Raw genomic sequence first — 14539 nt, 5'->3', positions numbered from 1 at the left:
GTGTGTGTGTGTGTGCGTGTGTGTACATAATGCGTATCAGGTGTAAAGTGTGTGTGTGTGTGCGCGTGTGTGTATATAATGCGTATCAGGTGTAAAGTGTGTGTGTGTGTATATAAGTGTGTGTGTGTGTGCGTGTATATAATGCTATCAGGTGTAAAGTGTGTGTGTGTGTGTGTGTGTATATAATGCGTATCAGGTGTAAAGTGTGTGTGTGTGTGTGTGTGTATATAATGCGTATCAGGTGTAAAGTGTGTGTGTGTGTATATAATGCGTATCAGGTGTAAAGTGTGTGTGTGTGTGTATATAATGCGTATCAGGTGTAAAGTGTGTGTGTGTGTATGTGTGTATATAATGCGTATCAGGTGTAAAGTGTGTGTGTGTATAATGTGTATATAATGCGTATCAGGTGTAAAGTGTGTGTGTGTGTGTGTGTATATAATGTGTATCAGGTGTAAAGTGTGTGTGTGTGTGTGTATATAATGCGTATCAGGTGTAAAGTGTGTGTGTGTGTGTGTGTGTATATAATGCGTATCAGGTGTAAAGTGTGTGTGTGTATAATGTGTATCAGGTGTAAAGTGTGTGTGTGTGTGTGTGTGTGTATATAATGCGTATCAGGTGTAAAGTGTGTGTGTGTATAATGTGTATCAGGTGTAAAGTGTGTGTGTATATATAATGTGTATCAGGTGTAAAGTGTGTGTGTGTATAATGTGTATCAGGTGTAAAGTGTGTGTGTATATATAATGTGTATCAGGTGTATATATAATGCGTTTTTTTGTTATTTTACCTTTATTTAACCAGGCAAGTCAGTGAAGAACAAATTCTTATTTTCAATGACGGCCTGGGAACAGTGGGTTAACTGCCTGTTCAGGGGCAGAACGACAGATTTGTACCTTGTCAGCTCGGGGATTCAAACTTGCAACCTTTCGGTTACTAGTCCAACGCTCTAACCATTAGGCTACCCTGCCACCCCATAATGTGTGTGTGTATATAATGCGTATCAGGTGTAAAGTGTGTGTGTGTGTATATAATGCGTATCAGGTGTAAAGTGTGTGTGTGTGTGTGTGCGTGTATATAATGCGTATCAGGTGTAAAGTGTGTGTGTGTGTGTGTGTATATAATGCGTATCAGGTGTAAAGTGTGTGTGTGTGTGTGTGCGTGTATATAATGCGTATCAGGTGTAAAGTGTGTGTGTGTGTGTGTGTGTATATAATGCGTATCAGGTGTAAAGTGTGTGTGTGTGTGTGTGTATAATGCGTATCAGGTGTAAAGTGTGTGTGTGTGTATATAATGTGTATCAGGTGTAAAGTGTGTGTGTGTGTGTGTGTGTGTGTGTGTGTGTGTGTGTGTGTGTGTGTATAATGTGTATCAGGTGTAAAGTGTGTGTGTGTATATAATGCGTATCAGGTGTAAAGTGTGTGTGTGTGTGTGTGTGTGTGTGTGCGTGTATATAATGCGTATCAGGTGTAAAGTGTGTGTGTGTGTGTGTGTGTGTGTGTGTGTGTGTGTGTGTGTGTGTGTGTGTGTGTATATAACGCGTATCAGGTGTAAAGTGTGTGTGTATATAACGCGTATCAGGTGTAAGTTTAAGGTGTGTGTGTATACACACTGACTATACCAAACATTAAGGACCCCTTCCTAATATTAATTAATAATATTGAGTTGCAACCCTCTTTGCCCTCAGAACAGCCTCAATTTGTTGGGGCATGGAGTCTTCAAGGTGTCGAAAGCGTTCCACAGGGGACCATTCTTGGTACACATGGGAAAACTGTTGAGCGTGAAAAACCCAGCAGCCTGGCACCTACTACCATACAACATTCAAAGACAATTAAAGATTGTGTCTTGCCCGTTCACCTTCTGAATGGAGCACATACACAATCCATGTCTCAACTTTCTCAAGGCTTAAAAATCCTTCTTTCACCTGTCTTATGGTGTACCTGAATAGTTGCCATACTGCAGGATGTGTATAACATGTACATGGCGTGTGTAAGGTGTGTACCATGTGTATATTAAGGTCTGTGCACCTGAAGAATTGTCATACTGCAGGTCTACTGGAGCTCCGTTCCGGCAGAGACCCATGAGGAACGGGCTGTTCTGGAGCTGAACCAGGGTGTCCATTCACAGACCGGTTAGACAGGCTAGATATACAGGTTATAGAGTCTATATATATATATGGGTTAGAGAGTCTAGATATATGGATTATAGAGTCTAGATATAGCCTCTAGATCAAGTTTTTAGATTAAGTTCTGAATTCTTAATATAGTTCTAGAGTTTGTAGAATTAAATAAAAGGAAGGACCATTCTCCTCAGGGAGAGAGGGATGAGTAACCCAGGGCAGGGGGAATAAACACACACACACACACACACACACACACACACACACACACACGCGCACGCTGTAAAAAGTGATTTGCCTAACGTGTCTCAGCAGGCTTTTCTGCTAAGAATACAAAGCTACAGAGAAACAGAACATGATTAGATGGTGCTGTCTGTCTGTGATAGAAGAACAAATGCCATTTAGCAAACGCTTTTATCTGAAGAAACTTAAAGTTATGCATGCATACATTTTATATACGGGTGCACCCGGGGATCGAACCCACTATTGTTGCAAGCACCAAGCTCTACTAACGGAGCTACATAGTACCGTCTGTCTGATACCACCAGAGTAGGCCACACCACTCTGTCCCCTCCTGATGGACTCCACAACAATTCACCTCTTCCCTGTAGACTGGTTTCACAGACTGCTAGAGCCTCACTCATGAACTAAAGCCCCGTTTCCTCCCTGTCGCCTGGTCTCACCCCTGGTGTCACCGTCTCTCCCATGGTCTTCACAGTCTCTCCCATTGCCTGGTCTCCCTTACACACCTCTGTCCCCTGGTCTCACCGTCTCCTGGTCTCCCTTATACCCTGACTACACCGCTCATATTGCGTGCACTGCAAAATAAATGTAGGAATCTATGTTATTCAAATATTGCACCCATACTGCTCACCAGCGTATGCGTTGCCAAGGGCTAAAATATAAGTCATTCCTATTTCTGACGCAGATCGCACTGCAAGTCCTGCCTCTCCCATCTCCTCATTGGTTTATAGAAGCAGGTACCCATGTGCCATCTCCTCATTGGTTATACCCACGTGGGTGATTGAAAGACGAACTTTGTTGCTGGTCGTCGTGGTAATACTATGAAAGTTTAGATGCCAATCACAATATAAGTTCAAAGATGAAAAAGCCTGGAAGTAGGAGATGACTAGAAACGATTCAGATTAATAGTCGGAGTAGAGGACCTTGTTTATTTTACCTGAAATGCACAACTCGGTGTTTCTATCCCAGGACAAATTAGCTAGCAACAGCAAGCCAGCTAAATAGGACAAATTAGCTAGCAACAGCAAGCCAGCTAAATAGGACAAATTAGCTAGCAAATTCAAGCTAGCTAGCTAAATTGCCATACATGTTTAATGCTTGTCGTCCTGTCTCCAAATTAAATGTAATTGGTTCAGAGTTTGTTTTAATATTTTAACTTGCGTGTCGTGATCGCGTTTGGTGTGGGGGGACAAAATACATTTATGCACGATGGCGCACGCTCGCAGCCGGTTTTGGGTTCCGTATTACACACCTCTGTCCCCTGGTCTCACCATCTCTGTCCCCTGGTCTCCCCTACACATCTCTGTCCCCTGGTCTCTCCCCGTCTCCAACAGACACCACTCTAAACGCATGACTGTGTGTAATGGGGCTGAGATATGGGGTTTGGTGTTAATGTAAAACAAGATGAATATGAACAAAAACGCATGCTCACCTGCTCATCCCCCACACACACACACACACACACACACACACACACACCCTGGGCATGGCGGGTCAGCCCTCTCCCCCCGATTGGAACATCCCTCCTAGGGGACTTTAGGTCTCCATGACAGAAAAGATTAACCAGGTATAAGGAAATAAAGATGTCTGTCTGAGGGGAACAAAAGGTTGTCCTCCTTCACGGACACTGATGACACCTGTAGGAGAGAGAAAAGTTACATTAAAAAGGGGCAATCTGCAGTTTCTACATCCATTTCTAGACTTCTACATGAACGATACATACTCATTGATTCATAATTTATAGATGAACTAAGCTCATGAGGCAACTGTCATACTTCACCAGAACCCAAAATATAAACTTGTTTTATATGTACACAAATACTGTATAGCTTCAACAACATGGATATCATAAACTAGGTTTCCAATTGGTGACAGTTCTTCAAGCGGATATTTTTTTAAAGCTTGGAGTGATTACATAGTGCACACCAAATGTACTTTTGCTTAAATCCTGTTAGCTTTGTCACAAACTAAATAGCAAATATGTCTACTCTGGTCTGGACACGTGCGCTCAAGCCAACAGCTCACAGATAAGGTGCGGGTAGGTTAGTCTACATGTTGACATTAATATTGATTAAAGAACAATATTTATATTTATATTTATAACAGTCAAACATCGATCATCATGTCACCAGAATAAGGCACATTCACCACCCTGTGAAGTTCATCATTTATTTCACTTGTTGCCTAATAAACTGCATCATTTCCTGTGTCATACTGGGAGGACCACGCAACATATCATCACTTAACTTCAAATTTAGTTAGCGATACAGTAACCATCACATCTATTTGTGCATAAAAGGCGTTTTTATACAATTGTACCGAAACTTCCTGTTTCCATTACAGCAGACTTCCAAGATGGCGTATCAGTTCAGACGTCTTTGTCTTCATCTTGTCCCGTGTTTACATATTTTTTTCCCCCTTCCTTTTTCATTTGTGTGTGTGTAATATATATATATATATATTATTATTTTTTTTTACCTCAATTTTAACATACTCTCCTGCAACTCGCCTCACCCAATGCGGTACGGATCTGCTATTTTTAATACTTTAGAACCGGAACCACCAACAGAAGCTAGCCAGCTGACTAGCTACTAGCTAATAGTCAGTTAGCCACGGCTAGCGGTCATCAGCTGACCTTAGCCTGATCAACTCCTTCCAGTCTGCACAGCGCGTTTCGACCCAGAACATACCGGACTGCTCTTTCTCCATCTCTGGTTTCCTACTGCAATCTCTGAACCTTTTCACCTGGATCATCACAGCTAGCTAGCTGCCCCGCCGATTCTACCACGACTGGTCTACCGATATAACCCACCCGAGAGATGTCAACAGGCTCCGCCGTCGCGAAGTCCCCTGAAGGCCTATCCGCTAGCCTACTAGCCGCAGCCCGCTAGCTGTCCAGAGCATATCGGACTGCTTGCTGAAGAGGACCATCAGCCAATTTCTTGGGCTACAATACCTATTTTGCCAATTGGCCTGGACCCTTTTACTGCCTACACGGAGCCCTGCTGATCCAACACAACTGGTCGGCCGACGTAACCGTCCGAGGTGGCCACAACAGACTTCTTCTGTCGCAATGTCCCCCCTAAGGCCCATCTGCTAGCTGTCTGAATTGCCGCGTCTCCAGGTCGCCAAGCTACTCACTGGTCCCTATGATCACTTGGCTACGTATGACTCTCCCTAATGTCAATATGCCTTGTCCATAACTGTTTTGGTTAGTGATTATTGTCTTATTTCACTGTAGAGACTCCAGCCCTGCTCAATATGCCTTAGCTAGCACTTTTGTTTTAGCTCTCACACATGCAGTGACTTCACCTGGTTTAAACGATGCCTCAAGAGACAATATCTCTCTCATCGTCACTCAACGCCAGGTTTACCTCCACTGTATTCACATCCTACCATTCCCTTGCCTGTACATTATACCTTGAATTGATTTTTTCCATGCCCAGAAACCTGTTCCTTTTATTCTCTGTTCTGAACGCACTAGATGACCAGTTCTTATAGCCTTTAGCCGTACCCTTATCCTACTCCTCATTTGTTCCACTGGTGATGTAGATGTGCAGTTCCTTGCTCCACTCCTATTCCCCATGCGCTCTCATTTGTTGACTTCTGTAACGGTAAAAGCCTTGGTTTCATGCATGTTAACATTAGAAGCATTAGAAGCCTCCTCCCTAACTTTGTTTTACTCATTGCTTTAGCACACTCTGCCAACCCGGATGTCCTAGCCGTGTCTGAATCCTGGCTTAAGAAGGCCACCAAAAATTCTGAAATTTCCATCCTCAATTACAACATTTTCCGACAAGATAGAACTGCCAAGGGGCGGAGTTGCAATCTACTGCAGAGACAGCCTGCAGAGTTCTGTCATACTATCCAGGTCTGTGCCCAAACAATTTGAGCTTCTACTTCTAAAAATCCACTTCACCGTTGCCGCATGCTATAGACCAGGGGCGGCAGGGTAGCCTAGTGGTTTGAGTGTTGGACTAGTAACCGGAAGATTGCAAGTTCAAACCCCCGAGCTGACAAGGTACAAATCTGTCGTTCTGCCCCTGAACAGGCAGTTAACCCACTGTTCACAGGCCGTCATTGAAAATAAGAATTTGTTCTTAACTGACTTGCCTGGTTAAATAAATAAAACCACCTTCTGCACCCAGCTGTGCTCTGGACACCATATGTGAATTGAATGCCCCCCATCTATCTTCAGAGCTCGTACTGTTAAGTGACCTAAACTGGGACATGCTTAACAACCCGGCCGTCCAACAAGGTTGCCAGGTGCACAGTGTTTCCTCCGACACATTGGTGCGGCTGGCTTCCGGGTTGGATGCGCGCTGTGTTAAGAAGCAGTGTGTCTTGGTGGGGTTGTGTATTGGAGGACGGATGGCTCTCAACCTTCGTCTCTCCCGAGCCCGTACGGTAGTTGTAGCGATGAGACAAGATAGTAGCTACTACAACAATTGGACACCATGAAATTGGGGAGAAAAAGGGGGTAAATTCTTTGTTTTTTTAATAAAATAAAATAAACAGTTCAGAAATCCATAATCCTCCCTAAAATCTCACCAGAAGGAACAGATTGATGGATTCAGCCATGGTATTCTCGTTGTACTGACTACCTAACAAGCCTCGGGTGACTATTCTTCAGACTACTCAGATCATCATCATCATCCTCCTCAATCATCTTAGTTTGTTCTTATATGACCAGACCAGGAGAAAGCCTATTTTGTTTACAAATTCACAAAGACAGCGTTTAATTTAATGATTTTGTATGCATACAGTAACTAAGATTACTTTTCATATGCACTTTATATATATATTTCGTTCAAATTTGTATTGATTAAAATAGTCCCTTATTACACTAAAGAGAGTTTATATTATCTCTTACTGCAGAGAACACTTTGATCTTGAACATAATTGTCTGTTGAGTTGAATTTCAAGAGCTGGATAAAAACTAGAGAGTTTATACTTTAAGTTGATATATATAAAATGGTGCAGATTTCAGTTCCTTATAGCTTACTTTCACTGCTCCTACATTTTTGACTCATCCTACAGCTAATACTTTGATATTACCTTTGTTGTTTTGTTCAATTCTATAGTTTCTCTTAATGAAAGAGGGTGTTGTTTAGTCTTTGTCTATAGTTTCTCTTAATGCTAGGGGGTTACAAAAAATGTGAAGGCCTTATTTTATTTGCAAAACAACTTTGAACAGATTTTAATTAATTAATTATATATATATATATTTATTTATTTTTTGAAAGAGTCCCACTCCATTTCTGCTGATGCCAACTTCTGGAGGTAACAGTGAGGCAACGATATTTGCCTTTCCCATGGCTCTGAACGCTCCGCTAGGGTCATTACAATGAAACATACCTTTGGTGGTAATATTCTACACTCGGACTGGATAATGTATACAGTTGGAAGTTACATCTTGCCAAATACATTTAAACTAGTTGTTTTCACAATTACTGACATTTAACCCTAGTAAAAATTCCATCTTAGGTCAGTTAGGATCACCGCTTTATTTTAAGAATGTGAAATGTCAGAATAATAGTAGAGAGAATTATTTATTTCAGCTTTTATTTCTTCCATCGCATTCCGAGTTGGTCAGAAGTGTACATACACTCAATTAGTATTTGGTAGCATTGCCTTTAAATTGTTTAACTTGGGTCAAACGTTTCAGGTAGCCTTCCACAAGCTTCCCACAATAAGTTGGGTGAATTTTGGCCCATTCCTCCTGACATAGCTGGTGTAACTGAGTCAGATTTCTAGGCCTCCTTGCTAACACACGCTTTTTAAGTTCTGCCCACAAATTTTCTAGAGAATTGAGATCAAGCCTTTGTGATGGCCACTCCAATACCTTGACTTTGTTGTCCTTGAGCCATTTTGACACAACTTTGGAAGTATGCTTGGGGTCATTGTCCATTTAGAAGACCCATTTGCGACCAAGCTTTAACTTCCTGACTGATGTCTTGAGATGTTGCTTCAATATATCCACATAATTTTCCATCCTCATGATGCCACCTATTTTGTGAAGTGCACCAGTCCCTCCTGCAGCAAAGCACCCCCACAACATGATGCTGCCACCCCGTGCTTCACGGTTGGGATGATGTTTACAGCTTGCAAGCCTCCCCTTTTTCCTCCAAACATAACGATGGTCATTATGGCCAAACAGTTCTATTTCTGTTTCATCAGACCAGAGGACATTTCTCCAAAAATTACAATCTTTGTCCCCATGTGCAGTTGCAAACCGTAGTCTGGCTTTCTTATGGTAGTTTTGGAGCAGTGGTGTAAAGGTCTGAGTGTAGTGGGTGAGGAGTCAGGCGCAGGAAGCAGAGAGTTCAGGGGAGTGCTATTTTAATGCACAAAGAAACAGCGAACATAAGCCAACCCCCACGAAAACACAGGGCGTAATGAACACACAACGCCCCAAACAGGGGGACTTAAACTGTCCAGGAAAAACCACGAAATGGGAAAACACGAAACCCATAGACGTGCGCACAAGTACATCCTGAGGCGGCAGGGTAGCCTAGTGGTTAGAGCGTTGGACTAGTAACCGGAAGGTTGCAAGTTCAAACCCCCCTGAACAGGCAGTTAACCCACTGTTCCCAGGCCGTCATTGATAATAAGAATTTGTTCTTAACTGACTTGCCTGGTTAAATAAAGGTAAAATAAAAAAAATAAAAACAGACGGTCACAATAATTAATCCCGCACAAGGAACCAGGCGGGCCGGCTGACTAATAAAGCCTCACTACTAAATTACCTAACTCAAAACAGGCGCATTCAATAAACACATAAGGAGGGGGAGGAAATAATCAGTGGCAGCTAGTAGGCCGGCGAACACAACCGTCGAGCGCCACCTGAACGGGAAGAGGAGTGTCCTTCGGTCGGAGTCGTGACAAGTGGCTTCTTCCTGCTGAGGGGCCTTTCAGGTAATGTTGATATAAGACTCGTTTAAGTGTGGATATAGATACTTTTGCACCCGTATCTTCTAGAGGTCGACAGATTATGATTTTTCAACGCCGATAACGATTATTGGAGGACCAAAAAAGCCGATACCGATTAATCGGCCGATTTTTTTAAATTATTATTTCTAATAATGACAATTACAACAATACTGAATTAACACTTTAACTTAATATAAAACATCAATAAAATCAATTTAGCCTCAAATAAATAATGAAAAATGTTCAATTTGGTTTAAATAATGCAAAAACAAAGTGTTGGAGAAGAAAGTAATATGTGCCATGTAAAAAAGCTAACGTTTAAGTTCCTTGCTCAGAACATGAGAACATATGAAAGTCGATGTTTCCTTTTAACATGAGACTTCAATATTCCAAGGTAAGACGTTTTAGGTTGTAGTTAATATAGTATTTATAGGACTATTTCTCTCTGTACCATTTGTATTTCATATACCTTTGACTATTGGATGTTCTTATAGGCACTATAGTATTGCCAGTGTAACAGTATAGCTTCCGTTCCCCTCCGAGCCCCTACCTGGGCTCGAACCAGGAACACATTGACAACAGCCACACTCGAAGCATCGTTACCCATCGCTCCACAAAAGCCACGGCCCTTGCAGCGCAAGGGGAATAACTACTCCAAATCTAAAAGCGAGTGACGTTTGAAACAGTATTAGCGCACACACAGCTAACTAGCTAGCAATTTCACATTGGTTACACCAGCCATTAGGCTGATAGGCTTGAAGTCATAAACAGCGCTGTGCTTGCGAAGAGCTGCTGGCAAAACGCACGAAAGTGCAGTTTGAATGAATGATTACGGGCCTGCTGCTGCTCAGTCAGACTGCTCTATCAAATCAGACTTAATTATAACATAATAACACACAGAAATACGATCGAATCCGGAAACTATCATTTCAAAAACAAAACGTTTATTATTTCAGTGAAATACGGAACCGTTCGGTATTTTATCTAACGGGTGGCGTCCCTAAGTCTAAATATTCTTGTGACATTGCACAACCTTCAATGTATGTCATAATTACATAAAATTCTGTCAAATTAATTCACAATGAGCCAGGCAGCCCAAACTGTTGCATATACCCTGACTCTGCGTGCAATGAACGCAAGAGAAATTACAATTTCACCTGGTTAATATTGCCTGCTAAACTGGATTAGTAGTTAGAACTAGTGATTATGATTGATCGATTTTTTTTATAAAATAAGTTTAATGCTATCTTGCAATTTACCTTGGCTTCTACTGCATTCGCGTAACAGGCAAGCTACTCGTGGAGTGCAATGGTTAGAGCGTTGGACTAGTTAACTGTTCGGTTGCAAGATTGGATCCCCTGAGCTGACAAGGTAAAAATCTGTTGTTCTGCCCCTGAACAAGGCAGTTAATTGAAGTCATTGAAAATAAGAATGTGTTCTTAACTGACTTGCCTAGTTAAATAAAGGTATAAAAAAATATATATATATATGGGTTTTTTTTATTATTGGAAATCGCAGCCCAAAAATACCGATTTCTGATTGTTATGAAAACTTCAAATCGGCCCTAATGAATCGGCCATTCCGATTAAATCGGTTAAACCTCTAGTATCTTCACAAGGTGCTTTGCTGTTGTTCTGGGATTGATTTGCACGTTTCGCACCAAAGTATGTTCATCTCTTGGAGACACCACACATCGCCTTCCTGAGTGGTATGATGGCTGCGTGGTCCCATGGTGTTCATTCTTGCGTACGATTGTTTGTACAGATGAACTTGATACCTTAAGGCATTTGGAAATTGCTCCCAAGGATGAACCAGACTTGTGGAGTTCTACAATTTTTTTTCTGAGGTCTTGGCTGATTTCTTTAGATTTTCCCATGATGTCAAGCAAAGAGGCACTGAGTTTGAAGGTAGGCCTTGAAATACATCCATAGATACACCTCCAATTGACTCAAATGATGTCAATTAGCCTATCAGATGCTTCTAAAGCCATGACATCATTTTCTGGAATTTTCCAAGCTGTTTAAAAGCACAGTCAACTTAGTGTTGGTAAACTTCTGACCCACTGGATTTGTGATACAGTGAATCATAAGTGAAACAATCTGTCTGTATACAATTGTTGGAAAAAATACTTGTGTCAGGCACAAAGTAGATGTCCTAACCGACTTGCCAAAACTATAGTTTTTTTTAAAGAAATTTGTGGAGTGGTAAAAAAAACTAGTTTTATTGACTCCAACCTAAGTGTATGTAAACTTCCTACTGGAAACAATTATTGATGAAACACAGTCTGGCTTAATGAGGAACAGACATATTTCTAACAATAAAAGACTAGTACTAGACATACTTGACTACTCAGACCTGATAACAGAGGATAGCTTCGTATTATTTTATTGACTACTCAGACCTGATAACAGAGGATAGCTTCGTATTATTTTTATTGACTACTCAGACCTGATAACAGAGGATAGCTTCGTATTATTTTTATTGACTACTCAGACCTGATAACAGAGGATAGCTTCGTATTATTTTTATTGACTACTCAGACCTGATAAGAGGATAGCTTCGTATTATTTTTATTGACTACTCAGACCTGATAACAGAGGATAGCTTCGTATTATTTTTATTGACTACTCAGACCTGATAACAGAGGATAGCTTCGTATTATTTTTATAAAGCATTTGACAAAGAGGAGCATCAGTTCCTCTTCAACTCCCTTGAGAAATTTGGCTTCGGGGATTTTTTCTGTAAGGCAATTAAAACTCTCAATACGAATGGTAACAGCTCTATCAAACTAAAACATGGCCCCTCACTTAGATTTGAGTTGAAGAGAGGAATATATATATATATATATATATATCCCATTTAGCAGACGCTTTTGTCCAAAGCGACTTACAAGTCGGCTGGGGCCACTACTTTTGCATATGGGTGGCCCCAGTGGGAATCGAACCCACGACGCTTGGCGTTGCAAGCGCCATGCTCTACCGACTGAGCCACACAGGAATTAGGCAAGGTTGTCCTATCTCACGTGTCTATTTTTATTAATCCCCCAACTTCTTACAAATTCTATTTAAAAAAAAGTCCTGTACAAGATATTAGCCGGGGTAAAGAAATTATAATAAGCCAGCTGGCTGACATTACTACATGTTTTTTGAAAGACGCTAGTCAGATTGCCATATCGAAATCATGGCTGTCAAAGATTGCGTGACACCCTCACATTCTGTTATTCCAGTGAAAGAAGAACTTACATATTTAGGTATAACCATTACAAAGGATCAGAAGTCTTGAGTCCTAATAACCAAGGCTAAGAGGATCTCTAGACGAGCATATGCCGCTCTCTCTTTACATCTTGAAGGTAAAATAAGCAAAGAGATAGTTGAAAAGCATCTGGTCTTTCTGTGGAGAAACCGTACCCATTACAGTAGAAAAACTGTTGTAATGAACACTTATGAGAATGGTGGGCTGAATTTTCTGGACTTTACTACCTTAAATACTTACAAGATCAATTGGATAAAACAATTCCTAAGCAGACCCACTTCTATGTGGAACTGTATTCCTCATCATGTCTTCTCAACAACTTCATATTGTTTTGCAATAATAATATTGACAAAGTTCCAGTGAAACTCTGTTTTTCATTGGCAGGTTCTCTTGTAATGGTCCTTAATTTATAAGCATAATTTTTCTCCACACAGATATTATATATGGAATAATCGTGACATATTGTATAAAAATACCTCTTCGTTTTTAGAATATTGGTTCTGAAATAATATCCTATTGGTGAGCCAACTGGTAAATGCAGAGGGTCTTTTACTTCATTATAAGGAATTCTTATCATTTTACAAGATCCCTGTAACACCTAAAGATATTGCAATTGTTTTAGAGCTATAGGAACCTTGTTTCAACAGGATGTTGTATCTATACCTTATGTCATGCCTTATTGGAACACTTTTATTGATAATATCTGTTGGAAAAATGTTTGGATGTTGCTACACACATACCTACTTGTTAACAAAAATAAGGACGTTTATTTTAAAATTATTCACAAATATTATCCTGCCAATCACTATATGAAAAAAGAAGAAAAAATAACATATATTCAAATTGTACCTTTTGTAATGACCACCCAGAAACAGTGTTGCATTTTTTGGGCATTGTATTCATATAAGGAATCTGTGGCAAGACATAAGTAGATTTATATTTGAACACATTTATTAATATATATATATATACACACACACACACACACACACACACACACACACTTGTGTTCCCCATTTACTTTTTGTATTGATTTGTAAATAAAAAAAAATCTATTTAAAAAGTGAAATAATTAACACTTCCTGATTTTGAATAGGAGGAAATGGATCAGTCCTAAACAAGGACACATGCACAGCGAAAATGTTCCATTATCGTTTATATACAGAGTTACCTCCGTTGGGTTAAGTTGCCAACATGCACACTACTATCATGTTGACTTTTCTGAAATGGCAGCTCGTTAGTCAGTTAACGTAAACTACGTAACTCAAACCGCTAGGCTCAAAATGGCAGAGGATACGGCGCAAGTCATAAAAAAAACAGTAGTATGGTCATATTACGTTATGCAACGATTTTATTTACGTGATGAACTTCCTGGGCTGCTGGAATTAGACCTTCTAAATGTGGTGCTTTTTTTAAGTTGTCTGAGATGGTAACACGTTTAATAAAACGAATGTTGCTAGTTAGATGGTGTCTGTAAATTGCGTCATCTGTTGTCATCCAGAGCGGATACCTGAACGTGTAGCTAGAAAACATTACAACAAGACAAGACAACAAGAGGTCAGAAAGAGAAGGAGAACCCTTGTGTCGTATGCCTAACGATACAACCGTAAAGGCCCTGTTCTACCAGGCTACAACTCACCCTTAGAGACGTCTGCCCTGCCGAGTCTGGTCTGGAAAATCCCCTACTGTATGTCTGCTGTTGGCTATTCAGGGGCGTTTTCATTACGCCAATTATGTGGCATAACATTCAGGATACGAAACAGGGATGGACCTTCCTGAATATGTCCAATAGAAACTCTCGTTTTGCTCTGTTCGCTTCTGTGGTGACGTTTAAGTTTCCGTAACTAATACACCGCAGCTGCCACTTCCGTTCGGGTCGATCTGATCATATTTTAGACATTCCACTGTCTTTTCTCATCTATGATGAAAGAATCATCAATGTGAGAAGATATCCATCCCATGTTAATGGCATAGACCATTTCATACCAACGCTTCCCC

At 40.7% G+C, this 14539-nt stretch overlaps 1 protein-coding gene across 1 annotated transcript in view; it reads right to left on the bottom strand.

The window, feature by feature from the left end:
* birc2 (baculoviral IAP repeat containing 2) overlaps positions 1-14327 on the bottom strand; it is a 102534-nt gene extending 88207 nt beyond the window's left edge. The window contains exons 1-2 of the mRNA XM_064982498.1: positions 14181-14327; positions 2022-3993 (exon numbers count right to left, since the gene is read on the bottom strand). Of these exons, the coding sequence (XP_064838570.1) occupies positions 2022-2115 (94 nt within the window). The 5' untranslated portion in view covers positions 2116-3993; positions 14181-14327. The remainder of the gene's footprint in view (positions 1-2021; positions 3994-14180) is intronic.
* Positions 14328-14539: the final 212 nt, after the last annotated feature.

Source organism: Oncorhynchus masou, chromosome 12, assembly GCF_036934945.1.
Source record: "Oncorhynchus masou masou isolate Uvic2021 chromosome 12, UVic_Omas_1.1, whole genome shotgun sequence".
In the NCBI taxonomy this organism is placed as follows: domain Eukaryota; kingdom Metazoa; phylum Chordata; class Actinopteri; order Salmoniformes; family Salmonidae; genus Oncorhynchus; species Oncorhynchus masou.
This window is presented reverse-complemented; position numbering and strand designations above follow the sequence as displayed.